Raw genomic sequence first — 27733 nt, forward strand, 5'->3', positions numbered from 1 at the left:
TTAGTGAGATTTTTGTGCTTTCTTCCTCACTCCATTTCCATGCTTATTGATCATAGTGTAGTGTAGTGTAGTCCATTTTTTCCACTGGTTATGCAACAATACATAGCCTCAATGCTAGTTGAAATCTGAAATTCCCATAATTTTACAACCATCAGTTTGACATCACATCAATGCCACATTATAATTATGTCTTCATTATAAATATTGGGTTGTGTAATAATGACATTAATTATCTTGTTGCTCATGAATATTTGGAATCAAAAGTAGTGATCTATTTTTTTTTTTTTTTTTTTTTTTGGCAGGAGCTGACAGCCATGTGCCATGCAGGGCTGAGAGTCTGTAGGATTTCATTCTAACGAAGAACTACATCAGGTGATTTCACTGATCATTTCCTACCCAATTGTCCCCTCTGTTTCATAGCGCTCAGCACTGCCCCCTGTTGACCAAAAGACTATTACACTCCTTTCTGTCTCACAGCAGCAAATGGCTGAGGGTCGGCTTTCTCTATAGGTTTTGATGTTTCCCTGGAAAGACATACCCACCTACTGGTGTCTAAATGAGCAATTATAAAAGCCCTCATGAACTGGCTATTTTGTTTTAAGCCACTTAACAACAGAATGTGGCAAATTGGATAGCTGTAAATGTTATTTTGAAGTTCCAGGAAATCCTGGGAAAAAGATTAATTTTGCTGTTGTTTTGCACATGTTATGACACCATAATTTATTTCTGAGTTTTTAATATCTTTCTGAGTGGTGGTTGCACTTTCGAATGTGTTTTACTTTGACCACCGTTTTTTTCAGTGAAGAGTTGGACAGTCCTCTCCATTGATAACATGAATAGAATCAATCATTATTTCTAATTTTAAGCACTATAAGAGGAAAACTAACAATGGACTATAAATTACCAAATTTTTCTAGTTGTTTATTCCCCCCCCCCCCCCCCCCCCCCCCACCACCACCACCACCACCACCACCACCACCACCACCACCACCACCACCACCACCAGGTCAGGTCAGGTGCATTCTCCTCCCCACGTCAGTTCATATTTAATGAATATGGTGAGGGGCACTTCCAATTAATTGTTTTATTTTATTTTATTTTATTTTATTTTATTTTATTTTATTTTATTTTATTTTATTTTAATTTTATAGTTATGCAGCTTCACATTTATTTTTATATTGTCTCATAGAGACCAAGCTGAGGCAGCTTGTCTCCTAGCTGTAAGGTTACCTCACAGGTTCACAATGTGATTTAAATACTGAAACCTTGAGAAACAAGTAGCAATGCCATAGCTGGCTGGGTACTCCTTTGATGTTCAGAATACACTGTGGATCCCATTACTCTACAGTTTCAGGCTCTCCACTCCTACCTTCATCTTTCTTCTTAGTTTCAGCTAGCTCTTCCCTTCTTCGGATTTTCTTGTCAGTCACATTGTTTCTGAGTCTCTGAGCAGCAAGTAAGAAGTTATCTCTAAATTAGGTGGTAGATGCTAGTCAAATAAATAAAATAAAATAAAATGGATACATTGCAAGAGGATTTGGCCTTAACAATATCAGAAGCATTGTACATTGAGTCTCTTTTTTAAAATAAATACAGCATATGCTGTCTTCGCATGCAGGTTCACTGCTGCCTATTGTTTAATAGCCTACTACCTTGTGAATCTTTTGGAGTCCTCTGTACTACTGTTGTGTTTTGCCACCATGTGCACTCCACTGCTGGTCCCTGGTCACTCCCCATTGATGTGATTGATCAAAGCTTTTTTCTGCACGGTAACTTTTGGAATGCTGTTAAAATAGTTGCACATGTGGTGGGAAGATACAGTTAAGTATAAGTATTTGGACAGTGACACAATGTTTATAATTTTGCCCTTGTACACCACCACAGTGGATTTGAAATGGAGTTATCAAGATGCGATTGACTTTCAGCTTTAATTTAAAGACTTGAACAAAAATATAGCATTAACTGTTTAGATACTACAGCCAGTTTTATACAATGACATCCCATTTTTGGAGGCTCAAAAGTAATTGGACACTTGACTAAAAAGCACTTTCATAGCCTTTTCCCTCAATATCTCATGACAAATTAAGAAAATAAAAGGTCTGGAGTTCATTCCAAATGTTTGTATTTACATTTGGAAGCTGTTTGTCAAAACCTTCAGCATGCAATCCAAAGCGGTGTCTATGCAGGTGCAGGAGGCCATCATTAGGCTCAAAAAGCAAAAAAAAAAAAAATCTATCAGACAGATAGCAACAACTTTGGGAGTAGCTAAATCAACGGTTGGGTATATTCTGAAAAAGAAGGAATGTACTGATAAGCTCACTAGTAAGACCACAGAAGACATCTGAAGTGGATGACCGAAGAACTCTTTCCCTGGTGAAGAAAAACCCATTCATGATGTCTAGGGAAATCAAAAACACTCTGGAGGAGGCAGGCGTGTCATTGTCCAAATCTACAGTTGAGAGGTTTGCAAGAAAATAAATACAGAGGGTATACAGCAAGGTACAAACCACTGGTGTCACTCAAGAACAGGAAGGCCAGATTAGACTTTGCAGAAAACATCTAAAAAAGCCTGCCCAATTCTGGACCAAGGTTCTTTGGACAGATGAAACAAAGATTAACTTGTACCAGAAGATTGGGAAGAGAAAAGCGTGGAGAATGAAAGGAACAGCTCATGACCCAAAGCAGAGCACATCATCTGTCCAGCATGGTAGAGGCAGTGTTATGGCATGGGCATGTATGGCTGCCAATTGAACTGGCTCACTAGTGTTTATTGATGATGTGACTGCTGATGGAAGAATCAGGATGAATTCTGATGTTTATAGGGCTATAACATCTGCTCAGATTCAGCCAAATGTCACAAAACTGATAGAACGGCACTTCACAGTGCAGATGGACAGTGACCCAAAACATCCTGCGAAAGCAGCCCAAGAGTTACTGAAAGCACACCTGACCTCAACTCAACTGAGCTGCTTTTCACCTGCTGAAGACCAAACTGAAGACCAAAAGACCCACAAACAAGCAGCAACTGAAGGCAGTTACAGTAAAGGCTTGGCAGAGCATCCCAAGGGAGGAAACTGAGAATTTGGTGATGTTGTCCATGGGTTCCAGACTTCAGACAGTCATAGACTGCAAACGATTTTCCTCCTACTATTGAATGTAATCCTTATATTGATAGTTATGTATGTTATGTGTAGTTTGTTCAGTTACTTCAGTTACTACTGAAAATGAAGTGACAATGTATAGAACTGGCTGTAATTCCTAAACGGTTAATGCCACATTTTTGTTCAGCCCTTTAAAGCTGAAATTCTGCACTTCAATCATGTCTTGATAACTCCATTTCAAATCCACTGTAATTTTACGAACTGGAATAGACAAATCAAACAGATTATTTGTTATTTTTCAATTGCGATTTTTTTGTGACCCTCTGATGCACCATATATGAGTGGGTAGACATAATAGAAGCATCATCTCCAGTTAGGCTATGTAATATTAAATTCTCTCTCTCTCTCTCTCTCTCTCTCTCTCTCTCTCTCTCTCTTTCTCTCTCTGTCTGACACAAGTAAACACAATTAGAAAACATTAGATTACACTTTTATGATTCTAATTAACTTTGGAACTTGTCAGAAAACAGTCAAGACTCAATTTAGATGCACATTAAATTTTATTCTACTGAACAACACAAGCTTAGGGAGACACCATTATTCAGGCAACAGGTGCCTCAGACATGAGAATTCACCTCTAAGCTTCACTCTTCATCGTGTCCTTTCTGAAATAAAAGAAGGGAGAAAATAGGAAATAAGTTTTGAGGTTTATTGTTCAGTCCATATAGTGTTCTGTGAAACCTTTTTTCATTGGATCTGGTAGAGATAATAAATGATGAATCAGATTAGGCCAAACAAAAAAAAACTTTGGGTTCCGGTTCCTTGTCATTTAGGGGCATGAATAGGTAGGGAATTTATTTTATTTTATTTTTTATTTTATTTATCATTTTAAGGATGGGTAGGGGGGATTTATTTTATTTTATTTATTCATGGGAAGGATGGGTAGGAAGGGATTTTATTTTATTCTTTTATTTTCAGAAGTGATGCATGGGTTGCTTTTTAAATATAATTAATTCAATATTTGCATAAGTTAGCACCTTTTTAATGGACAGAGCAGCGTTATTTAGTGATGGGTATCGATTCAAATTTCAAGAATCGTTTTGATTCCGATTCACAAGATTCAGAATCGATTATCACGATCCGATCCGATTCGATTCGATTCGATCTGATCCGATATTGCCGATCCGATTCGATCCGATTCGATCCGATATTGATTTGGTTAGTTTTATTAAAAAGCGTTTTGAGCTGTTACAGAATTACATGCCTGTCTAGTTATGCAACACAATACTGGTATTAATAAATTATATTGAAGGACTAGATATTTACCAGTAAGCGTGACTCAAATAATTTAACAATATGACCTAACTATTCAACTACCAATGAATGAGAATTATTATGCATGTAATAACATAGATAAGTCAAAAAATTAGCCAATGAAAATAGAGCGGAGTGGCAACGCTTTGTTACACAATCTATGTCAGTGCGCTGCTGTAGCTGGAAAGTTTCTTTGCCTGTTGGACTCGTACAGTGCCGGTGCAGTTGTTCATGGGAATTTAAATGAAGATCGATTCAAAATCGGAGGATCGATCTTTTCAACACAGGTCTATTTATTACTAGCAGAGGGAGGTGTCTCTGGCTTGCATCGCAGTGCTAGGTACCTGAAGTCGAATGGAAATTGTACAAACCTGTCTCCTAAAAATTATTTTCCCATACAACTAAACTGCATTCTTAATTACATTTAGGGGGAAACATATTTTGATGCAGATTATGCTTGTTCCTGACATATCACAAATAATCAATTATATCTTTTTGGGCATTCTAGCCAGGTTTGTTACCTTTAGTCACCAGAAGTACTTGGTGAAGGTTAGGGAAAGGGTAGGTTTAGGCATAAAATCACTTGGTCATGATAACGTAACATAACGTTTGTTTGCAACAAATGAACACCACTGACTCTTCACACCAGACTCGAACTTAGTGAAAGTCGGTTCTTTGTCCCTTATGTTTAAGTAATATTTAAGTAAATTCCAAAAAGGAATAAATCTGAGAAATATATTTTCTTTGATATGATAAACATGGAAGATTCAGACCTTAAAATCTCTTCGTGCAACCAAAACCTGAGACTGGAAGAAGATAAAAAAAAAAAAATGTTTTTAACTGACTTTTACTTGGATAGCAAGCCTTACACTTGGAAAGCTATGCTTAGTGAAAATACTTACCAAATATGAAATAATTTGAGCAGACCTCTTGTCCTCCTGTGCTCATCACTTTCTGCCTTGACATCTTGACATCTTCGTCATTATCCCTATTCTGTTCCCTATTAATTGTTGCTTTCTCCATTATATGCAGCCATTTTAAAAGTGTGTATAATGACCATGGTGTTTGCAGTTTTGATGACATCAAGTTGATCTAGGCTAGAAATGGTGGACACCCAGTGTATTTGCTGGGGGTGATAGACTCACCAGTGTTTTATGTACAGTGATTAACATTTATGTGTATACCAACCTTAGACCCCATATCACGGCTCTTGGCACGTAGCTTGTTGACCTGAGACTCAGCAATGTCAGCTCTTTCTTCAGCCTCATCCAGCTCATGCTGCAGCTTACGGAACTTGGTAAGATTAGTGTTAGCCTGTTCCTCCTGTTGAACGGACACAATATACTTGCCATCAGTACAACACTATGTGATGGAAGTCTGATGTTTGAATTTCACTTCGGATTCACAGTACTTACAGCCTCCTCAGCAGCTTTCTTGTAGGATTTGACTTTCAACTGGAGCTTGTCTACCAGATCTTGAAGACGTAACAGATTCTTACGGTCCTCCTCAGTCTATCCAGTACAAAAAATAAAGATTATTGTTTTGTTTATGAAATAGATGTTGTTTGCTTAAACTTGACAAATTTCACAGTCTTATAACCAAATTTCTAGATACCTGATAGGTCAGCTCCTTGATGCGTCTTTCATATTTTTTTATTCCTTTTACAGCATCACTGGCCTTCCTCTGTTCAGTTTCTACCTCATTTTCAAGTTCCTTGACCTGCCGGCATACATAATATCACATTAATTGCAGTTACCTAATGAATGTACATCTCTTTTACAGACAGTAACATCACTTTTTGCAGTGATGATATTGTTACCTGAGTTACATTATACTCACCCTGGCCTCAAGCTTCTGCACCTGCTTCTTGCCCCCCTTCATGGCAATCTGTTCAGCTTCATCCAGACGATGTTGCAGGTCCTTGATGGTTTGCTCCATGTTCTTCTTCATACGCTCCAGATGAGTGCTGGTATCCTGCTCTTTCTTCAACTCCTCTGCCATCATGGCAGCATCAGTGATGGCTTTCTTGGCCTTTTCTTCAGCATTTCTGCACTCCTGTAGAGCCTCCTCCACCTCAGTTTGAAGCTGGGATGTATCGGCCTCCAGCTTTTTCTTCTGGTTTATCAGGCTGGTGTTCTGGTATTAAGTAAAAATGTTGTAGAATTTGTGATGTGAAAATACTGAATATGAAATAACCATCCTACAATGAATCCATAATAATTGTATGATAAACATATTTCTGTAACATATTACCTGAGAATGCAGCAGCTGCACCCTCTCACTGACATCCAGTAGCTCTTGTTCTGCAAGTTTGCGAGCTCTCTCAGTTTGCTCTACAGCTGACCTCAGCTCCTCCAGTTCAGCCTGGAGGAGGTTGTTTCGTCTCTCAACAATAGCAATGTTTTCCTTCATATCCTCATTTGCACGAAGAGAATCATCAAGTTGAAGTTGAGCATCCTGGAAAGATGAAAATTTTTTGTGAATTCCATTGACATCCAATAATGACATATATAAGTTTTCTTTTTTGTTAAATTAATATTCATGCCTTTAGATGTGAATGAATAGATTTGAGTTGTTTCTGGGCCTCAGCTGCCTGCCTGTTGGCTTGGCTTAGCTGGATCTCCATCTCATTGAGGTCTCCCTCCATCTTCTTCTTCAGACGGAGAGCTTCATTCCTGCTGCGAGTCTCTGCCTCAAGAGAGCTCTGCAGAGTATCCACAACTCTTTGTTGGTTTCTTTTTGCTTGCTCCATTTCTTCATCTTTCTCAGACAGCTTGCGTTCGATATCAGCCTTCACTTGATTGAACTCTAGCTGGGCTCTGAGAATCTTCCCTTCCTCATGTTCCAGCGTGGCCTAGAATGGGAATTTAGTTGAAAATATAGCTGAATTTAAGTCACATTTCACCAACTACAGATGCAGCGCATTTGAGGTCTGTCATCAGAGGGAACAGCATACCTCTGCTTCCTCCAGAGCTGCTTGAATCTCTGACTTCTCTTGCTCCAGCTGCTTTCTAATCTTCTCAAGCTCATGTATACTCTTCCCACCCTCGCCAATTTGTTCAGTTAGGTCAGATATTTCCTCTGAGGATCAAAATGTAAAAGTTTGAAATAATTTTCTCATGAGAACATTATCTGAATAATAGTATTAGATGGCCTTACCTTGTAGATTCTTGTTCTCTCTCTTCATGGTCTCCAGATGGTCCAGAGACTCCTCATAGGAGTTCTTCAATTTGAAGAGCTCTGTGCTCAGAGACCTGGCTTCTTTCTGGGCACTCTCTAACTCTGTTTGAGATTCCTCATATTTCTGCTTCCATTCTGCCAAGACCTGAAATACAGTATGCATTTTGAATAAAGCATGCACAATTTACGTGCAGTAAAATAATTTGTAATAAATTCTACCTTGTCAAAGTTCCTTTGCTTCTTGTCCAGGGCGGCAGCAGCAGCATTAGACCTCTCCACATCCACCATGAGATCTTCAATCTCATTCTGCAGTCTATGTTTGGTCTTCTCCAGAGAGGAACATTTAGCATTCACTGCTTCCACAGCCTCCTCAGCATCCTGCAGACGCTGAGCCAGCTTCTTTCTGGAGTATAAATTAATTGACTTTTTGAAGTTGTTTTGCTGATATAGTTTGATTGTGTGGATACATGTAAGCCTTTACAAAAACCATGCTACTACTCAAAAGCATGAAAATGTGTTCCTCACTTGGCCTCCTCCAGCTCCTCGGTCCTCTGGATGGCATCAGTTTCGTACTTGGTTCTCCACTGAGCCACCTCAGAGTTGGCCTTGGACATGCCACGTTGAAGTTCAGCCTTGGCCTCCTGCTCCTCCTCATACTGCTCCCTCAGCAGGTCACAGTCATGACGAGCAGACTGAACTGCATGTGCCAGTGCATTCTTGGCCTGTAATTAAAGTATGCTTTGGTCCATCTCATGCACTTAGATTTAATCTGTATTAGATCATTCCCTAGTGTTATTTGGTTGCTACCTTGATTTCCTCCTCCAGTTGTCTTTTGAGGTCTTCGATCTGTTGAGTGTAGGACTGTTTTCCTCTGGTGAGTTGAGACACCAGAGAGTCCTTTTCTTCAAGCTGCCGTGAAAGTTCACCTGATGCGGATATGTAGGAGAGTGATAGAGTCAAATAGACAGGTCAAGTCATGTTGTGTTCTGGCGGCAGGAAGTGTGTGTGCACCACGTCATTGTGACCGGCACTGGCGCCAAACAGGACAAGTATAGGCTAAAAACATGAGTGGGAAACATCTGGCGATTTCTGAGAAAAGGCATTAAGTAATCAGAGACAGCGAGTGGGAGTCCAAGATAAGATGAAAGAAGATTGAAAAGGCTTCTCACATGTATCGGGAAGTTGGGTTTGCCAAAGTGTTATGAGAGACTGACCAAAACAAGGTGAAAACAACTCACATATGAGGTATAAAAAAGGATGACACAATCTGTAATTTGGAGAAGAATTGTCTGTGACCTGTGTTGTTAGTAGGGCCTCTGTGAATAAAGAGATTCCCCATCTGATGCCTGTGTCTCAACCATCTGATTCCTCTTTGAACCACCACTTTCTGCCACGACATAATTAAAATGAGTACTTTGCAATGTCAAGATTAAATGTATATATATATAAAGCCAACTTGCTTTAGCCTCAGTAGAAGCCCTGAGAAAATCTACCTCCCTCTCTCCATCGCGGGTTTAGGATTTAGGATTTAGGATAGCGCATCCTGCCCTTAAAGGCAATGGCACCTGGCACACTGATTGGTTTAACTGGCGTAACGCCCAAAACACGCCTATTCATAATATAGCGGGTAGCGGAGGTGTTTTGCGGATAGCGGGAGGTGCACAAGATAGCAACTTTTACGGGGGAACGCCTCTTCCTAAATCCTAAATCCGCAAATAGCGGGTTTAGGGAGTCTGGCGCAAGATAGGGCCCTATATTCCCTGCTAATTGTGTGGGCTAAATCAACCGGGCATACCATTCTCAGTTTGAAGCTTTGCTTTCTGCATGGTGAAGTCATTGATGGTACGTTGTCCCTCCTCAGCCTTTGTTTTGTATTCATTCATTTGGTCTTCCAGAGTCCTGCACATTTTCTCCAGATTATTCTGAAACAAAGTGTAATGATGCAATACTATCACAGAAACAAGTGAAGAAGGGTAAATAGAATCCCTGCACAAATAAATATAAGAACAACATAAAATTTTAAAAAAGGAGATTACTTTTGCCTTCACAGTTTGCTCCATATTGGAGACCACATCATCCAGTTCCAGTCTGAGCTCGCTCTTCTCCTTCTCCAGTTTCTGCTTGACTCTCTGCAGGTTGTCAATCTGCTCCCCCAGGTCAGCAACACTGTCTGCTTGTTTCTTCCTGAGTGTGGCAGTGGTGGATTCATGTTGCAGAGTAGCCTCTTCAAGGTCTCTGCGGAGTTTCTGGAACTCAGCCTCCCTCTTCTTGTTCATCTCAATCTGGGCAGCTGTTGCCCCACCAGCCTCCTCCAGCCTCTCACTGATCTCCTCCAGCTCCCTGGCCAAGTCTGCTCTTGTCTTTTCCACTTTGGCTCGGGCAGCTCGCTCTGCTTCAAGCTCTTCCTCCAGCTCCTCAATACGGGCCTAGACCAAAATGAAAGGTCAGTTACTCTTGTTGTGCTCAGTTGTGTCCATAGTGTGGTACACATGAATGTGAAGTTTCTCTTTTGTTTTTTGGGGGTTTTTTTTTTTTTTTTTTTAACCTGCAACTCCTTCAGTTTTTTCTGGAGTTGGGCATTCATTGCCTGTTCGTCCTCAATTTTCCCATTAAGTTGGCTGATTTCAAAATCTTTCCTGTGGATACCAAAATTAGAATTAATTATATGTAGATGGTACAGTTATTGTCATTTTTAAACATTTCTGAATGTAATTATCAGTGATTGGAATGTGTTGTTTCATTTTGTGTAGACCCTAGGAAGAGTAGCTCCACATAAGTAGTAGCTAATGGGGATCTAATTAAATAAATTAATAGATAAATCAATCAATAAATAAAAAATAATCAATTTTTTGATATTACTTCTTCAGCCTCTCTTCCAGTTGCTGCTTGTCATTTTCCAGATCCATGATACTCTCTTGGGCCAACTTTAAGTCTCCCTCAAGCTTCCTCTTTGCTCTCTCAAGATCCATACGGACCTTCTTCTCTTGCTCAAGGGACCCTTCAAGCTGTAGTGGGTGATAATGACAGTCTTTTTAATGTCATGCATTCATAATTTTCCACAACAGTTTCATCTGTTATATTCTTACATCATCCACTTGCTGCTCCAGCTTAGCCTTGGCCTTGGTCAGAGTGTTGACTTTGTCCTCCTCACTCTGCAGGTCATCCAGCGTTTGCTGATGAGCTTCCTGTAGGGCTTTCTTCTCCTTGGTCAGCTTGGCAATGATTTCATCCAGAGCAGCCATCTCCTCAGTCAGGTTTTTTACCTGTGGCCAACAGCATGTTTTATCTGATAAAGATTAGCCAATCCATGAATGATTGATTGACTGACTGAGTGAACTTTTGTTTGTTTTTTTGTTTGTTTTACCTCAAAAGCATATTGGGAACAGTACTGAGAGTGATTTAATAATACAGCTGCTGCTTCAGACATAAAAATTTTGAGTTATTAGTACCTTGTTCTCAGTGGCATGCTTCTCTTTTTCCACCTTAGCGAGACTTAGCTCCAAATCATCAATGTCTTTTTTCAACTCAGAGCACTCATCTTCCAGCTTCCTCTTCTTAGCAGTCAGTTCAGCATTCATCTCCTCTTCATCTTCAAGTCTTTCTGTCAGCTCTTTGGCTTTTGCCTCCAGCTGAATCTTACTCTTGATCAGCCCCTCACATCTTTCTTCAGCATCACAGAGATTATCTTGCTCCTGTTAGAATTGAAAACCAACAATATGACATATAAAATGACTTGGTACTATATTCGTTTTAGTTGTAATGTTGGGCTGATGTCAACATACAGCCTGAACTTGGAGTTGCAGGTCATTCTTCTCTTGGAGAAGGGTGACCATTTTTTCTTCTAGTTCTTTCCTGCGGGCTTCAGATTTTGCATAAGCCTCTTTTAGTTTGGCAAACTCCTCCTTCATGTTGGCCATTTCTTTCTCAGTCTCTGCTGACTTTAGCAGAGGTTTGATCTTGAAGTACATCTTCATCCAGGGCCAATTCTTGACCCCCATGAAGGCACGGATGTTCCACTGGATAACCAATAATGCATCCCTGTAGATAGTAATTTGTTATTTTTTAGTAATGTGACAGAGTAGTATGAGTAATGCTTTCTCACAGATAAATTTTGTGCTTATACATCCTGTACTTAAACGTCCTGCACTTTATCTCCTGTCTTATGTCATAAAAAAAAAAAAAAAAAAAAAATTACATTGTGAATGTTTTTGGTCAGTGTTGCACTTGTTTTGAGAGGGTGAAAATGACTGCTGCTCAAATGGAATTGTACAAACCCAACTGAAAACTATGTTGTAGGTTCTGTAAATTGCCTTGAATTGCTCATTTCAATTTCCAGAACAACTTTTAATGAAATATTTTAAAAACTGAAGGATGAACATTCATCCATGCTTCCCTGTCATCTAACTTTTCTTTGAAAATTGAATATGATAAAAATGAAAAAGACATATATTAACATATATCCTGGAGCAACTTCTTTTTTCTCCCCATTGACCATGCAATTAGAATACTTAGGCTATATATTTTCAATAATATTATTACTGCTACTAATGTAGCATCAACTTATGTACTTACCGGCGCTCCACAATCTTCTGAAATTCAATTCTTGCCAGAAGACCTCGTGACCTTGCTTGGATCCTGGTGATGATCAGAGCTAATCGGTCATCTCGCATCTCCTCCAGTTGACCAAGCAGACCAGCTTTGAAGAAGACCTGATTTATAAGAACAGATCAGACAAATAATAATGAAATATGTGGCTTACAAAAATGTCTTAATAATTCAGTTTTGTCACCAATACTTACCTTGGTATGCCCCAGTTTGTACTGGTTATGATCTATTTCCAAGGAGCCCAGAAGTTTCTCTGAGGCCTTCTTGTTATCAATGAACTGTCCCTCAGGGATAGCACTCGGATTCAAAATACGGTATCTGTCATGTAGGAAAAATCATTTTGTTTTTACTTCAAATCTTGCCAAAATATTACACTGCTAAAATATACATGTCCAGCTGATTCATTAAATGGTGAAATATATTTAGCAACCACCTCTGTTTGAAATCTCCATAGAGGATCCTGTTGGGGAAGCCCTTCCTACAGATCCTGATGCCTTCCAGCACACCGTTACAGCGCAGCTGGTGCATCACCAGAGGGTTCTCCATGGCCCCAGGAGTCTTGGTCTCATTGGGGATGATGCAGCGTACAAAGTGAGGGTGAGTAGACCTCAAGTTGGTCATCAGCTTGTTGAGGTTCTCCTGCGAGTGTGGTGTAGAGGACAGAGTCATGGTTTTATCACATCTGTTAACAAAAGAATGTCCTGTGGTGACTTGGAAGCCACTTGAGAGACAAAGCATAACATTATTTATCTTACCCTGTGTAAAGCAGATACAGTTTGGAAAGAGGAGCCCTTCTTCTTGGTACCACCGCCTTTGCCTTTGCCACCAGATTCTTGAACTAAAAAAAATGTCATAATATCCTTTTAAATACATTATATACTAAATAGTGTATTTTTTTTTTAACAGAATTTTATGAATTGTATTTTAAGATGTCAATCCACATAAAAAATACAAACCTGAATCGGCGCCTGCATAATTTGCAAAGAGGTGAGCCAGTAGCTTGAGATTAGACTTTTGGTAAAGTCCAACAACAGTTTCATTCAGGGGATCTTTGTTTTTCACCAGCCAGTTGATGATATTGTAATCAACAGTACCAGCATAATGGATCAAAGAGAAATGGGCTTCTGGTTTCCCTTTAACAATCCTGGGCTTCTGGAAGTTGTTGGATTTCCCCAGGTGATTGTCATAAAGCTTAGCTTTAAAGGTGGCATCACTGGCTTTGGGGAACATGCACTCCTCTTCAAGGATGGACATGATACCCATGGGCTGAGGAGAAGATAAGTGGTTTGATGAAAAATAATTAATGGCAAGGTATTTAATACATCTTATTGATAACTGAACATAATCTATTCCAGTCTCTCACCTTTTCAATCAGGTCAATACAGGCCTGCAGGTCCATACCAAAATCAATGAAAGTCCATTCAATGCCCTCTTTCTTGTACTCTTCCTGCTCCAGCACAAACATGTGGTGGTTGAAAAACTGTTGCAGTTTTTCATTGGTGAAGTTGATGCAGAGCTGCTCAAAAGTGTTGAACTGTAATCATATGGTCAAAAGCAAGTTTAGGTTTGATCATTCCTGATCAAAAGAAGTGAGCTGGTGTATTTATTATTTTGGATTTATTATTTCCACACTTACATCAAAGATCTCAAATCCAGCAATGTCCAGTACACCAATGAAGTACTGGCGAGGCTGCTTGGTGTCCAGGGAGTGGTTGATTCTCACCACCATCCATAGGAACATTTTCTCATACACTGCCTTAGACAGTGCCCCAACAGCATAGTAAACCTAATAAGGACAATACATAAAAAACCCATACATAATGTTTTCCAGACTTAACTTTGGAATTGTACTCAAAATTCATTGTAGCTTACCTGGGCAACGTTTTGACCCTTGGTGACCCACTCATTTCCAACTTTGACTCTTGGGTGGCAGAGACCCTTGATGAGGTCAGCAGAGTTCAGGCCCATCAGATATGCAACTTTGTCAGCATCTGAGAAAATAAATGTAATATTAATGTTTTATTATCATCAATGTCATTTAATACTGACGGTATTCCATTTTAAGTCACTCTCCTTTTCTTTGTAACAGTGGGCCAGATGCAGAAATTATATACAAACAAATTTCCTCTTATTTTTGTCCATAATGCCCATTGATTTCTGGGATTCAACTGTCTTTGTTGAGTGGTCAAGAGCACTTTCACCAGAATAAGGAAAAGCTTTATCATCACAGTCCACAAATCAGTTTTCTAAAAATGGTCTTGTCCAACAGTTGTCACCTTTGAGCACTCAGCTTAAGCAGTATGGTTTTTAGTCTGCACTGAAATACTGAACCATTGTCATTTTATTTAAGTGACTGTATGCCCCTCTGCCTAGACGAAATTCACAGCAATGGCAATGGAAATTTTATTCATATAGCACATTTCATTACAAATGAGCTTAATGTGCTTTACATTAACATAAAACATAAAATAAGACAAAACATAAAATGTTGTCACCAAAATGAGGTAACATTAAAAACACAAAAACATCAACACAGCCAAAGATAAACCACTGCATTATTACGTGGTACCTGTATGAGAAGCAGTGCTACCACACACACACACACACACACACACACACACACACACACACACACACAGGCAGTAATTACTGGGAGAATAGAAAATTTTTAGTTGTGATGGACAGTTGGATGGAAAGGTGATCCTATATTGTACTGGAAGTCAATGAAGTGACTTAAGTACCAGAGTAATATGATCACATTTTTGTGTACATGTAAGGAGTCTGGCTGCTTCATTTTGAATGAACTGGAGCCATCCTACTGATCACTTTCTTGGAGTCTGTTTGAGAATGCTTTATGATACATTTTTTAAATGATAAAACACTTTGTTCTGTTCTGGTGATGTTGGTAATGTGATTTTCAAAACAGAGAGCAACATCCAAAATAATGCCTGGGTTTCTGACTTGCTCACAGTAGTGAAAAAAAAAAAATTTTCTGTCCTTTAGGACCAGCTATGAGTGTCTCAGTCTTATCAGTATTCAGCTGTAAAATGTTACTGGCCATCAAGGAATCAGTATCATCAAAACAGTTTTCTAATTTTATAATTGGACTGAGATCTCCAGAGGAAAGAGGAATGTACAACTATGTGTCATCAGTATATGAATGTGGGCTACATTGTGCTTTTTTTATGATAATACCAAGCAGGAGCATGTATAAATTAAAGAGCAGCGGCCAAAGGACTGACCCTTGAGGAACCCGAGAGAATATTATTCATTATTCAGCACACATTATTGATAAGAGTAGATGTGGATGGTTAGGAAGTTTCGTCCATATTTTTTTTCTCTTAACAGAAAAATATGAGAAATTTAAGATAATATTGCTTCATCTTGCCCAGGATTTATTACGACCTTACTTAAAAAAATAAATAAACAAAACAAAACAAGGAATTCTGACCTTCAGTGCCATCAGCCTCTGCCTGCTCTTCTCGCTGCTTCTGCTTGAACTTCATGTTACCATGATGCATGATGGCACCAGTCAACTTGTAAATACTGTTCTTTTCTTCTTGAGTGAAGCCCAGCACATCAAAAGCTTCCTGAATAGGATGTTGTAAGATCAGCAAACATAATTTTGGCTTTTCCTCATTTTATAATGAATTGAATCAGAAATTGTCAGCTCACATCAGTGGCCATAAGTTCCTCAGCATCATTGATTGAGGCTACTGTCGTCTCTCCTTGGGAGATGAAGGCATAGTCATAGGGGTTGTTGGTGATAAGCAACATTTCTGGAAAAAAAAAAAGACAGTGACAAAACAGTTCATGTTTAGTTCATGATACAGTAATAGCCAGTTAGTCTGTTTCTGAGTTGCACACTTACCTATAAGTTCAGGCTTTCTCTGAGACAAGATCTGGTAAAAAATGTGATAGTCCCTCTCAGCTTTGAGCTGGAAGGTCACACGAGACTTTTCCAGAAGATCTGTTAGAGGAATACTTTTAGTTTAAATTATGGAACATTCACTTTTTAAATTGTCAAAAATATGTTGTTATTACAAGATATTTAAAAACACAAATAAAACTTATTATATTTTGATGATTTTCCCCCCTTTAGTTTACGAAGCTTACAAAGCAGTCATTTTTTCCAAAATTGTTGGGTTTATTCAGATTTTATATAGAGAAATTTAAAGTTACTTTTTAAGTCTTTCAGTCCTTAGGCTAGCTTTTAAAAATTGAATCTTCTTTTGACATTGTTATATAGTCAGTAATACTTACAAGTTTCAATATCAGCAGAGGCTAGTTTTCCACGGTTATCAAAATGAATGCGGATAAATTTACCCTAAAAGGAGAGATACTCATTTTAGTCCAGCTGATAATTTTCAGTATAGCATTAACTATCACGTTACATCTTTGTAATCATAGAGACTCTCACAAATCTGGAGGAGTTGTCATTCCTGATGGTCTTGGCGTTGCCAAACGCCTCCAAAGCTGGGTTAGCCTGAATGATTTGATCTTCCAGGGTACCCTGTTTTTATCACATTTACACACAATTCAGTACAATTTGGGACCAAACATGCAAAGCCAAATGCTTTATTCTAGCCTTAAGATGCTATTTTTAATTGAACTGTGTATTAATTCATATTTTGGTTGTGGAACAGTCAGTAATATTTTCACAGTACAAACCTTCTTCTCAGCAGCTGCGTCTTTCTTCCCACTTGGCACAGCGGCAATGCTGGCAAAGTATTGAATCACACGCTTGGTGTTGACAGTCTTCCCAGCACCAGATTCTCCGCTGGATACAGGAAATACAAAGTTAGGCAAAAATCAATGATCCATACAGTCCAAGATATTTTTGTGTTGGGACTTACGTAATCAGGATAGACTGGTTTTCCCTGTCTGTGAGCAAGAGACATTTAAAAAGAAATCAGTAACAAGTAGTAGTAGAGGAGTATGTAAGAGTGAAATATTTTAACAAGATGAAGGCTATAATGTGGCTTGTATACCTGACAACATGTACTGATAGGCATTGTCAGAGATGGAGAAGATGTGAGGAGGAGCTTCACTCCTCTTCTTTCCTCTGTAGGCAACAACCACTTCTTGGTTATAGACTGGCAGCCACTTGTAGGGGTTGACAGTCACGCAGAAGAGCCCAGAGTAGGTCTACAACAGAAAGAAAGCAATAGGGGATAATGGAATATTTGTCAGATTTTCAGAGTTTTTTTTTTTTTTTTTTTTAGTAAAAGAATGAATGTTATATTTTATTTAATGGTCTCACGTAGATCATCCATGCTGCGTAACGCTCTTTGAGGTTAAACAACACGGCAGGCTCATGGAGGAAGGTGAACATTGCCATGTCTTCAATTTTATCAAACTTTGGTGGGTTCTGAGGGTGGACATCACTCTCCTTCACTGTCACAGTCTGTAAAAACAGAAGGTATATTCTTGAAGACCAATGACTTGATTTGCATATATTAGTAGTACTTTGTAAAACTAGCATCATACCTTTCCAAATTCAGTTTCAGCAGTGACTTTGTCACCGTCACGACTGACAATGGAAGCCTTGACAAATTCAACTTCAGGGTCAGGAACGAAGCATTCCTTCTTCATGTCAAAGGGGCGAGTCTGGGCCTCCAGACGCTCCTTGTCTGACTTCCTCAGAAAAGAAGCAGCAACCCCAAACTCTTTCATGGCAGCGTCACCCATTTTTCAACCTGTTTGAAATTCACAAATCTGTTTAGGATTTTATTATTAGTGATGACCACATTATCATGAAACAAAGGGCAGCCTTTTTCTCTGACCCATTTTTGATCACATGCAACATGGAATCCCCTTGCTATGAGGAAACTGTTCATCAGTATATTATTACATGAAAGTGAGATATCAACTTTCTTTGTGAGTTTCAGGATTTATAGCTTCATAAAAAATATGACTACATCAATTAAAATAATCTCCATAGGTCTACACAGGTCACAGGTATTTTTCTACACATCATAACATAAGTTATTAATGAAAAATAAATTAATTAATGACTAGGCTTTGTCCACAACCCGACTCTGGATAAGCAGTTGAGGATGAGATGAGACTAGGTTTTGACTTTCCTCAGATGAACACTTATTCAGAGTATACACCAGCAAACTATGCTAGAAGACTATGCCAGGAAAGGCATTTAAAACTGTCTCCTATTTAGTGTGCAGCTGAAATCTTATTGGTAAGATGTATCAACAATGAAATTACAACAATTGTACATGCCCTGCCCTACACCCTAAAGTTTGGTCACATTTTCTGACATTTTCTGAAGTTGAATAAATATTGTCATAATAAAAGACTTTTCAGATAGAAGAGTGGGGCTTTACCTGGGAGTGGGGGTGGGCTGAACTCCAAAAGAGTAGACCAGGATCTAAGCTGTCCATACAAAGGGCCACACAGAGCAGATTAGGGAAAAAAAGTATATTGTAATTTTTCTTTTTTCTTTTTTTTTTTTTTATTTACATGACAAAATACAAATCAACAGCAAAGTACATGGGGTGCAATGACAGAATGAAACTTCAAGATATCTGAAATAAACCTTTCCCACTTCTCTCCCATCACACTCAAATGGATTTTGCTTACCTTTTGACTCTCAGCCTTTGATTATCAAGCAGTGAGTTCAATAGCTGACAGCAGATCATCCGTCCATTAATAAAGGTGTTTGTCAACCAAATATGGGGATGAATTTCGGAGAAAGGTTGCACATTAAAAAAGCATTCTCCAAATTGGGCAGAATGAAGTGTTGCTATTTGTTGCCTTCACCTTGTGACAAACAAAGGGAGGACAATACACGGAGCAGTGTGATGCAAGGGGAGGGCGGGAGGTGGAGAACAGGGACAGGCTACTTGATATCAAGTGAATCTTATTTGGTATTGATCATAATAGCTGCCTTGAAATAATTTCTTGGTGTTGCCATCTTCCTGCTGTGTGTGAATCATATACCTTTGAACCCCTGCATTTGATATGTGACGGTATCAGCAGTTAATGCAAACGACAAAGCAACTGGATCCATTTCATTTACAAAAATTATTTCTGTCTACTGCAGTCTCTCCATATTTGTTTCTGTTTGTGTCTGAAGTCCACAAACAGAAGACTGACAACAGCTGCAGTTTTAATGAATTAATGAAACTAATCTGTCCATCAAAACATTGTGCTTTGAAAACAGCTCTAGTGTCTGAGCAAAGCTTTTGAATAAAAAAGATAAAGTTCAACAAAGGACAGTCATATGATAGGGTGTGAAATGCATGTCTGAAGGGGAGCTGAGACAGTAAAGTGTTGCAGCTGTTGTCGCCTGAGAACTAAGGTCAGGCACTTTAAATTATCACTCACCACTGTTCTAGCCTACACCTTTTGTCTCATCTTGTCGTCATTGCATTGTTTCCTTGCCTTTGGCCTTGACGACAAAGATAACCCTGTGAAATTCTTGTCTGGATTTTTTCTCTCTGATTGAGAAGGGCAGCTTTTGATGGCACTGATATATCTGAACTGCAGTCACTGATGTGATTGAGGAGGGGTAACAGGTGCATGGTTTTGAAAAACATGTAGAAAAGCCTTGTTATTCTAGACATCAAGTCTCTATTATTATTTTCTACTCCAATATGTAAAATGGTCTTTTTGTCTAACCTGGTCTTTTAGCAGTAGAAAACTATAAAGTGTGTACACTTGTTGTTTCAGACCAGTTTCCTGTAAGGCCTGCTGTTTCTATTATAGGATACAGTCAAGCTAACACTGTTATCAGGAGAAAGAGATCACTAATAAAGAAAATGGATCTAGTTTTGTTTACTCTTTTTTTATGGGGTATATTTTTTTAATAAACCCCATTAAATGTGTGCAAATGTGATTTGTCTGTACAATGGGATAACTTTACTATAGATTGCTAGCTGAAGTATTGTTTAACTATTCAACAGTGAACTTTGTGAGATATGATTTACACAGGAATTAGAATTACAGGAGCTTGCCTTTTCATTTTGTTTGCTTCATTCTTGGAATATACTCACGCATTATTTGCCTGAGTCGCTTTTTGTTTGCCTTTCTCCTCCATGAAAATGATCAGGTTTCATGTCACCTACATGGCTTTCATCTCCCACACACTTTATGAACAGAGTAGTAACCAGACTCCACTTAGAGAAAGCCTATTATTGGAGGTTCATGTCTTAGTTGATGGAAAGAACAAATGGTGTCACCTTGAAATGCTATTGCTGCTGGCATCTGCCAGTTACTCCCAGAGCAGTTCTAAACATGACTGCCCTACATGTTAAGTAGCTGATTCAGTTCCAGGGTAATGCTGTTGATGGGGTGTTTAAGTCTTAAAGGGTCAGAGGGGGGAAAAAAAACAAAGCAATGGCTTAGACGTCTTTGTTAATGTTAAAGTGTGGATTACCTAGTATAACACATTGCAGTTTATTTATTTATTTTGTAGTCTCTTGGCAGATAACCACTGAGGAACAAGGTCATAAAAGAGCAAGAGCAACATGTGGTGTCAGACAAGTGTCAGGTTTATCCACCCTTGCCTTTGCTACAACTGACACTACAAGAAACTTTGCTGCTCAAGGCTCATCAAGTATGGTAAGTGTGATGAATTCAGCTGACCGACTACATATGCTCATGTATTTTTGTACTTCTTCTAAAAGGGATCTATTCCCAAATCATCTATAGCTACTTTCATGATTTTTATTTATTTATTTATTTATTTATTTACTTACTTACAGAATTTGCTTTTTTGTGCTATGGTTTGATTATAGTACTTGGTCATTAGCTTCTACAATTGTCAACATTCTCTCTGAGTGTATTTTATACTTTGCATAGCATTGATCATTGTTTTGGAACCAAGTCAGAATTTTAATTGACAAGACTGTGACTGTATCATCTTGATATTGATATCTTGATATTTGTTGCAGTTTGATAATTGCATTTTTTAAACTCTGTTTATCCATGTATTTATCTATTTATAAAGAGTGACTGGAAAGACGAGAGGGTGAAAGAGAGAGAGAGAAAGAGAATATAATATTACATAGCCTGACTGGAGATGACGCTTTTATTGTGTTTACCCAATTATAGATGGCACACTGGAGGGTGACAAAGAAATCATAATTGAAAAATAACAATCTGTTTGATTTGTCTATTCCAGTTCGTAAAATTACTGGTAGGTCCATGAGAGGGAGAGGGAGAGAGAGAATAATTGAGCTCATAATGCCAGCAAGCATGACATTTTGACCATGACTGTTCTGCTCACAGCAAAGTATATTTATATTTACTCACTGAAAACTGCTGGTTTTCAGTTCACTTTTACCTTTTAGCCTCTTTGTAATAATAGTAAACATTGTTACAAATGATTTCATAGACAATAAAGCAACAAGTAAAAGCCGGTGAGATGAACACAGAATTCCTCAAATGATTTAATCACAGGACATCATGTGAAAATTTTGTAAAGACAAGTAAAAGCCGGTGTTGAAAATGTGTTTTGCTTCATTTTGGGGTTTATACTTTAAGCCTACAATAAATGTGTCACTGCAGAGCATTTGACACAAGCCTATTAATTGCACTCTTATTAATATTAACACCTTGAACAGTACCATAAGGAAAATGTTTTTGGGTTTCTGTAGTACTGTTATAAATCAGTCTGTTGTTTTATATAACAAATATGACAAAATTGGGTTTCAGTGGTATTTTTTTATTTAAAATTTCTGAATTTCACTGTTGTTCCACACTGTCTACAGTAGTTACATCATTCCAATGATGGTTTTAATCTGTATGGGTTATGAAGGCCAAGATGGGTATCAGTATTTTTACACTGACGTCATTAGGGCTAATATTTTGTGCTAATGTACAACACTTTTAGGTTTGACTGTTTTCATACAGCAAAATGAATTAAATGTTTCAGTTTTTGATATTAAATTTCATTCTTGTCACAACAGTTTTTCACACTCTGTGCTGAAACCCAGTCTTTGAAACCCCGAGCACTGAAGTTACTTGAGGGTTGTCAACTCTTTAAGGCATGGTGACCCACCATTGTTAGGGAAACTCTGGATACATTGCTGACTTTGAATTCAGAATCAAGTTATTTAAAAAATCAAAAAACGAATAATTAGGGAATAAATAAAGTAATGTCTGTCTGTAAATGTCAAATGCAACAGGCTGACTGCAGCTCCAGATTGTTAAGTTGTCAGAGAGAAAACACTGAACATATCTTGTCAAACTAATGTATAAGTCGAGCCCTATTATTTTAGTATATTTTTAAGTAGGCCATCTTATTTACACTTTTATACCCGCCTAAATTGAGGCATCCACATACAATTGGATTCTCCCTTAAGATGTCCATGAAAAGTGCCATACATTTTTAAAACTTCATCAGATCTTCAATTCTTGTGTACAGTAAATGCTTCAACAATAGAAAGGAAGGGGATAATTCATTGTCATTTAGATGTGTCAACACAAGGGGGCAGGAGTGACTAACATAGCATCAGTGACACTTTGTATTGCTCTGAGCCAATGAATGAATTTGAAAGTGACTTTTTCAGTATTCAATATTGAATGGCTGCAGGCAGTGTGCATGTAGTAAGAAGGTTTTATTTCAATATAAATATGTTACAGTATGCTTTTTTACACTCTTTAGGGCTCTCTAGTGTTAACTCACCTGAATATTTATGAACTGAATTACAGTAAAGACATCTATAAACTGATACTGTATTGGTGATGAGGTGGTGAAGTTGGTGAACTGAACATGTGTTGTCTAAAACATCGTCCGACACGTGTACCTTCTGTTGCTGATGTAGATTCTACCTCTTTGAAATGAATGAGGACTCTGCACATTAATTTGAATGCATTTGTACTTTATTCTACAGTTACTGTGAATACAGAGTGAACTAAACCACTGGAGATCCCAAAGGTCTTAGAAGGCCGTCTGTGAGATTCACTCCTCATCTAGCCCTTTCTGTGATGAAGAATGATAAGAGAGTAGAAAGAGAGACAATTATCAGTGAGAGTGGACTGTAGGTAAGCGCTCAGTTATGTGTTACACATTGTGATAAACTATTTTAACTGATTTTGTTCTGAATTGTGAAAGAAATTGTTGCTTTTACGTTGATCATCACTATTCAAAAATCAGTGATTGTGACAATAATTTAACATGATTAAGTTTATTTATTGCTTGTATACCTTTGCTGCAGTATGTTGACTATATCAGTGATAAAAAATCTTCAAGTTATATTAGTAGCACTGAATGAATTACTTGGAGCTATGCTTTGCCTCATGCAATCTGTTATAACTGGAAAAAGCAACCTTGTTTTCATTATTATTTGAATCTCTGTACCCCAATACTTTACTGAGCTCTATATTATTTATCCCTTTCAAAACTACATAGTGCAGCGTATTGGGTTTGATTTTGCCTTATGCAGAACATTCGTAAAATTGAAATTATATGAGTAAATGTAGTTTTAAAATGGGAGATCAAACAAACAGCAGGTAAGTACAGTTAGTTAAACAGAGACTGAAAGCCAAGGCTTACAACATGCTCTAAGCACTGCCCAGGAAAAGAAGCATAATAATATTGGAACTGTCTTTGAGCATGAAATTGTGTTAACAAGAATGAGTGCTACATCTAGGGTGACACAAAGCACTGAGAACACTCAATTCTTTTTTCTTGACTGATGTTCAAGTCTCTTTTTTTATTTGAAACTAATTTAATTATTATTTACTACTTTAATTAACTCCTTGTGTGTGTGCCAAAAACAGCATTTCCACTAATCTGTCCTTATAAATCACACTAATTCAGCCTACCAAACCCATAGTTTAAAAAATCAAAAATAAAATTGATCTTCACAAAGTCTCTGGTCTGATTTCTTTAGTCTGTCTAAAAATAAACAACACAATCAGTTCCATAAATTAAGATGTGTTAAAAACAAGCATCTGTTTAAACTGCACTTTGTTAGAATGACAGTCATAATATGACAAACGGTGATCATCATAAAATAGTATATTAAGGGTGTTTTATTTTTTGAATATGTAGAGAAATCATTAATTAAACAAGGAACTACTGACCTTTGACCCCACATCACGGCTCTTAGCACGCAGCTTATTGACCTGAGACTCGGCGATGTCAGCTCTCTCTTCAGCCTCGTCCAGCTCATGCTGCAGCTTGCGGAACTTGCCAAGATGACTATTAGCCTGTTCCTCCTACAGGATAAAACAAAGATACAGATTCCAATGTAACATCGCCAGAAGGGCCAGAAGGGCATGTGGAGGATCTCAGAGAAGTCAAACAAGCAAGATTAGTGAACTGAAAATCTTACCAACACTGGTTAGCATATTGAGTGAGTCCAATGGACAATGAACCTAAGACGTTCCATTTCTAAAATTAAGTTCAACCATCAGCTGATCTTGACACAGCTTTTTCAGGATTAAATTGAGTGTACAAAATCTTCTAAACATGTAGTTTTTCAAAAAAAAAAAAAGGACTTTACTCCGGTGAAAGCAGCTAAAAGCTATGCTAACTAGTGATTACACCAGTTAAATCCACTTTTTGCAGACTGCAAAGAAGACTATTTAATTAAGAGTCAAGAATTTTGTGTGTGCTCTTAATATGTTGTACACAGAATATATACAGTAGAGATTAAATGTGTGTACACGTAATGTGAATATGTACAGGTAGTTCGTTTTTTAGTGTTTCTTTTCCAGTCCACACTTACAGCCTCCTCAGCAGCTCTCTTGTATGCTTTAACTTTCAGCTGCAGCTTGTCTACCAGATCCTGCAGACGCACCATATTCTTACGATCCTCCTCAGTCTGTAAAAATAAAGGCCATATGAAAAAGATTCAAGAACCCAAAAACCAAACAATACTTGCTAATTATGAGATACAGCGTATTATTGTGGAATTCAAAGAATCGTTGGAATATTTTCATGCATAAAAGGACACTTGGGAACAGAGAATGAGGGATGCCTATAAATAACTTATCATATGTAAAACCTACAGGATATGAATTGTTACATCAAGCATTGTTTACATGTAAACAAAATAATTTATAAATAATAATAATAAAAAAAAAAAATCACCTGGTATGTGAGTTCCTTGATGCGCCTCTCATATTTACGGATTCCCTTCAATGCATCACTGCTCTTCTTCTGCTCCAAGTCCACCTCATTCTCCAGCTCCCTCACCTAATGACATCATGACACCCATAAATTATTGTTGAGAATAAACAGATAGACTTTTCATCAAGAAATTCTGCAGCTGTGATTGAAATACTGTGTCACAGTTAGAATGGGTAACTTTCCAAACTGATGTGGGATGTCTAAACTGTTGAATTCCACTCACCCTGGCCTCAAGCTTCTGCACCTGCTTCTTGCCCCCCTTCATGGCAATCTGTTCAGCTTCATCCAGACGATGTTGCAGGTCCTTAATGGTTTGCTCCATGTTCTTCTTCATACGCTCCAGATGAGCGCTGGTATCCTGCTCTTTCTTCAACTCCTCTGCCATCATGGCAGCATCAGTGATGGCTTTCTTGGCCTTTTCTTCAGCATTTCTGCACTCCTGTAGAGCCTCCTCTACTTCAGATTGAAGCTGGGAAGCGTCTCCCTCAAGTTTCTTCTTCTGATTTATGAGGCTGGTATTCTAAATGTTATGGACAAATCTGGTTATAAACATATCTATAAGATACAGTATGCTGTAGTATTTTGAAAAACGAAATGTAATGAATAACCAGTTATCCACCTTTAAATACAGTAATTGAATGCAGAATTTCTAATGTGTCTGTTTCTATATATTACCTGGGAGTGCAGTAGCTGTACCCTCTCACTGACATCCAGCAGTTCTTGCTCTGCAAGTTTGCGTCCTCTCTCAGTTTGCTCTAGAGCAGCCCGGAGTTCCTCCAGTTCAGCTTGCATCAGATTGTTGCGTCTCTCAACAATGGCAATATTCTCCTTCAGATCATCATTTGCTCTAAGAGACTCATCCAGCTGAATTTGAGAATCCTTAATGGGAAGACAGTAGCCACATTTTCAGTTAGTTATTTTTCAAGTATAAACCATAGAAATATCACAAAGTGTTATGTTTTTTTGTTGTTGTTTTTTAATCTAACATACCTTCAGATGAGCATGAACAGACTTGAGTTGTTTCTGGGCCTCAGCTGCCTGCCTGTTGGCTTGGCTTAGCTGAATCTCCATCTCATTGAGGTCTCCCTCCATCTTCTTCTTCAGACGAAGGGCCTCATTCCTGCTGCGGCACTCGGCTTCAAGAGAGCTCTGCAAGGTATCTATGTTTCTCTGCAGGTTCCTTTTAGACTGTTCCATCTCTTCATCCTTTTCGGCTAGTTTGCGTTCAATCTCAGCTTTAATTTGATTGAACTCAAGCTGGGCTCTCAGAATCTTACCCTCTTCGTGCTCCAGGGAGGCCTAGTTGAATGGGAGGGCTTAGATTTATACACAGAGTAACAGTACATGTGGAAAAATCGCAAATCATAAAAGACGTCCTATACCTCAGCTTCCTCAAGAGCAGATTGGATCTCAGTCTTCTCTTGTTCCAGCTGTTTCCTAAGTTTCTCCAGCTCATGGATGCTCTTCCCTCCCTCACCAAGTTGCTCAGTGAGATCAGAAATTTCCTCTGTTGAATGTCAGTCATTTAGATACCTTTACAATGAATTTTACAGAAATTCAATACAGAAATCTCAATACGAATTCTTAGATCTTACCTTGCAGATTCTTGTTCTCTCTCTTCATGGTCTCCAGATGGTCCAGAGACTCCTCATAGGAGTTCTTCAGTTTGAAGAGCTCTGTACTCAGAGATCTAGCTTCCTTCTGGGAGCTCTCCAGTTCACACTGAGACTCTTCATATTTCTGCTTCCACTCTGCCAAGACCTAAATTGTGCCAGTTGAATGGAGATACATTGATTGGTTGTATGGTGGTAGGTTCTTTACAGCAAGAGGCAGTTTTTCCTTATAGTTTAAGGACACTGCTCTCCTAGGTTCAGAACTTTTGGACATGGAACCTCTGAACAATTTGTAATTTGTAATTTGTAATACATAGCTAGACAGTGTGAAAAATGTGTCCATGTTCGCTATAAATTTAATACCAATTCCAACCTGGAATTGCCCATTTGGCATTAAATAAGCCTATTTTAAATAAAGGAAAAATATTCTCCTCTCCCTCTACAACAATTTTCAGGGTGCCATTGAGCAAGACACATTACCTCCAGCTGCTCCAATAGAGCAGGCCAATAGCCACCATTTAGACAACCTCAAAACAGGAAAATTAATAATAATAATAACAATAACAATAAAATAGAGAATGAGCTGACTAGTCTTAGACATTTGTCAGTGGTTTTGCCTTAACATGCAGTGTCAAAGGCTGCTCATGTAATTTTTGTACATAAACATTGTTTAGTTCACATTTGCACTGACTATATGGTGTACAGTATTTCACCTTATCAAAGTTCCTTTGCTTCTTGTCCAGGGCAGCTGCAGCAGCATTAGACCTCTCCACATCAACCATGAGATCTTCAATCTCATTCTGCAGTCTGTGTTTGGT

General features: G+C 38.3%; 2 protein-coding genes and 1 long non-coding RNA gene across 3 annotated transcripts in view; 1 reads left to right on the forward strand and 2 right to left on the reverse strand.

Annotated features, from left to right (window-relative positions):
- Positions 1–300: 300 nt before the first annotated feature.
- Positions 301–27733, forward strand: part of LOC115375751 (uncharacterized) — a 31130-nt gene continuing 3697 nt past the window's right edge. Inside the window, exons 1-4 of the long non-coding RNA XR_003929741.1 lie at positions 301–372; positions 12655–12797; positions 20635–20780; positions 23057–23207. This is a non-coding gene — a long non-coding RNA (uncharacterized LOC115375751). The remainder of the gene's footprint in view (positions 373–12654; positions 12798–20634; positions 20781–23056; positions 23208–27733) is intronic.
- Positions 3734–18855, reverse strand: LOC115375750 (myosin-7). Its single transcript, XM_030075282.1, has 39 exons — positions 18798–18855; positions 18542–18590; positions 17691–17899; positions 17464–17607; positions 17192–17348; positions 17057–17084; positions 16872–16980; positions 16621–16713; positions 16464–16527; positions 16072–16170; positions 15876–15979; positions 15652–15790; positions 14073–14191; positions 13837–13986; positions 13564–13734; positions 13157–13466; positions 12956–13038; positions 12634–12839; positions 12395–12518; positions 12168–12304; positions 11378–11633; positions 11045–11287; positions 10682–10858; positions 10455–10600; positions 10141–10231; positions 9632–10021; positions 9391–9517; positions 8403–8521; positions 8121–8317; positions 7815–7998; positions 7575–7740; positions 7372–7496; positions 6961–7269; positions 6669–6872; positions 6255–6551; positions 6030–6134; positions 5831–5926; positions 5604–5738; positions 3734–3766 (listed from the first exon to the last, which is right to left on the reverse strand). The coding sequence occupies exons 3-39, from the start codon at positions 17889–17891 to the stop codon at positions 3746–3748; spliced, it is 5826 nt and encodes a 1941-aa protein (XP_029931142.1). The 5' UTR covers positions 17892–17899; positions 18542–18590; positions 18798–18855; the 3' UTR covers positions 3734–3745.
- The window catches only part of LOC115375749 (myosin-7-like), a 35801-nt gene continuing 31107 nt past the window's right edge, over positions 23040–27733 (reverse strand). Inside the window, exon 39 of the mRNA XM_030075281.1 lies at positions 23040–23145. Coding sequence (XP_029931141.1) covers positions 23125–23145 — 21 coding nt within the window. The 3' untranslated portion in view covers positions 23040–23124. The remainder of the gene's footprint in view (positions 23146–27733) is intronic.

Source organism: Myripristis murdjan, chromosome 17 (genome assembly GCF_902150065.1).
Source record: "Myripristis murdjan chromosome 17, fMyrMur1.1, whole genome shotgun sequence".
Taxonomy (NCBI): domain Eukaryota; kingdom Metazoa; phylum Chordata; class Actinopteri; order Holocentriformes; family Holocentridae; genus Myripristis; species Myripristis murdjan.

Excerpts from the sequence above, each read along its gene's own strand:
- LOC115375750 (XM_030075282.1), bottom strand. The coding sequence starts at position 17,891 with ATGGGTGACGCTGCCATGAAAGAGTTTGGGGTTGCTGCTTCTTTTCTG. Across the intron at positions 7,497-7,574 it reads AGAGAACAAGAATCTACAAG|AGGAAATATCTGACCTAACT; the intron begins GTAAGGCCATCT and ends TTTGATCCTCAG. Across the intron at positions 6,873-6,960 it reads CTATTCATTCACATCTAAAG|GATGCTCAACTTCAACTTGA; the intron begins GCATGAATATTA and ends TCATCTTTCCAG.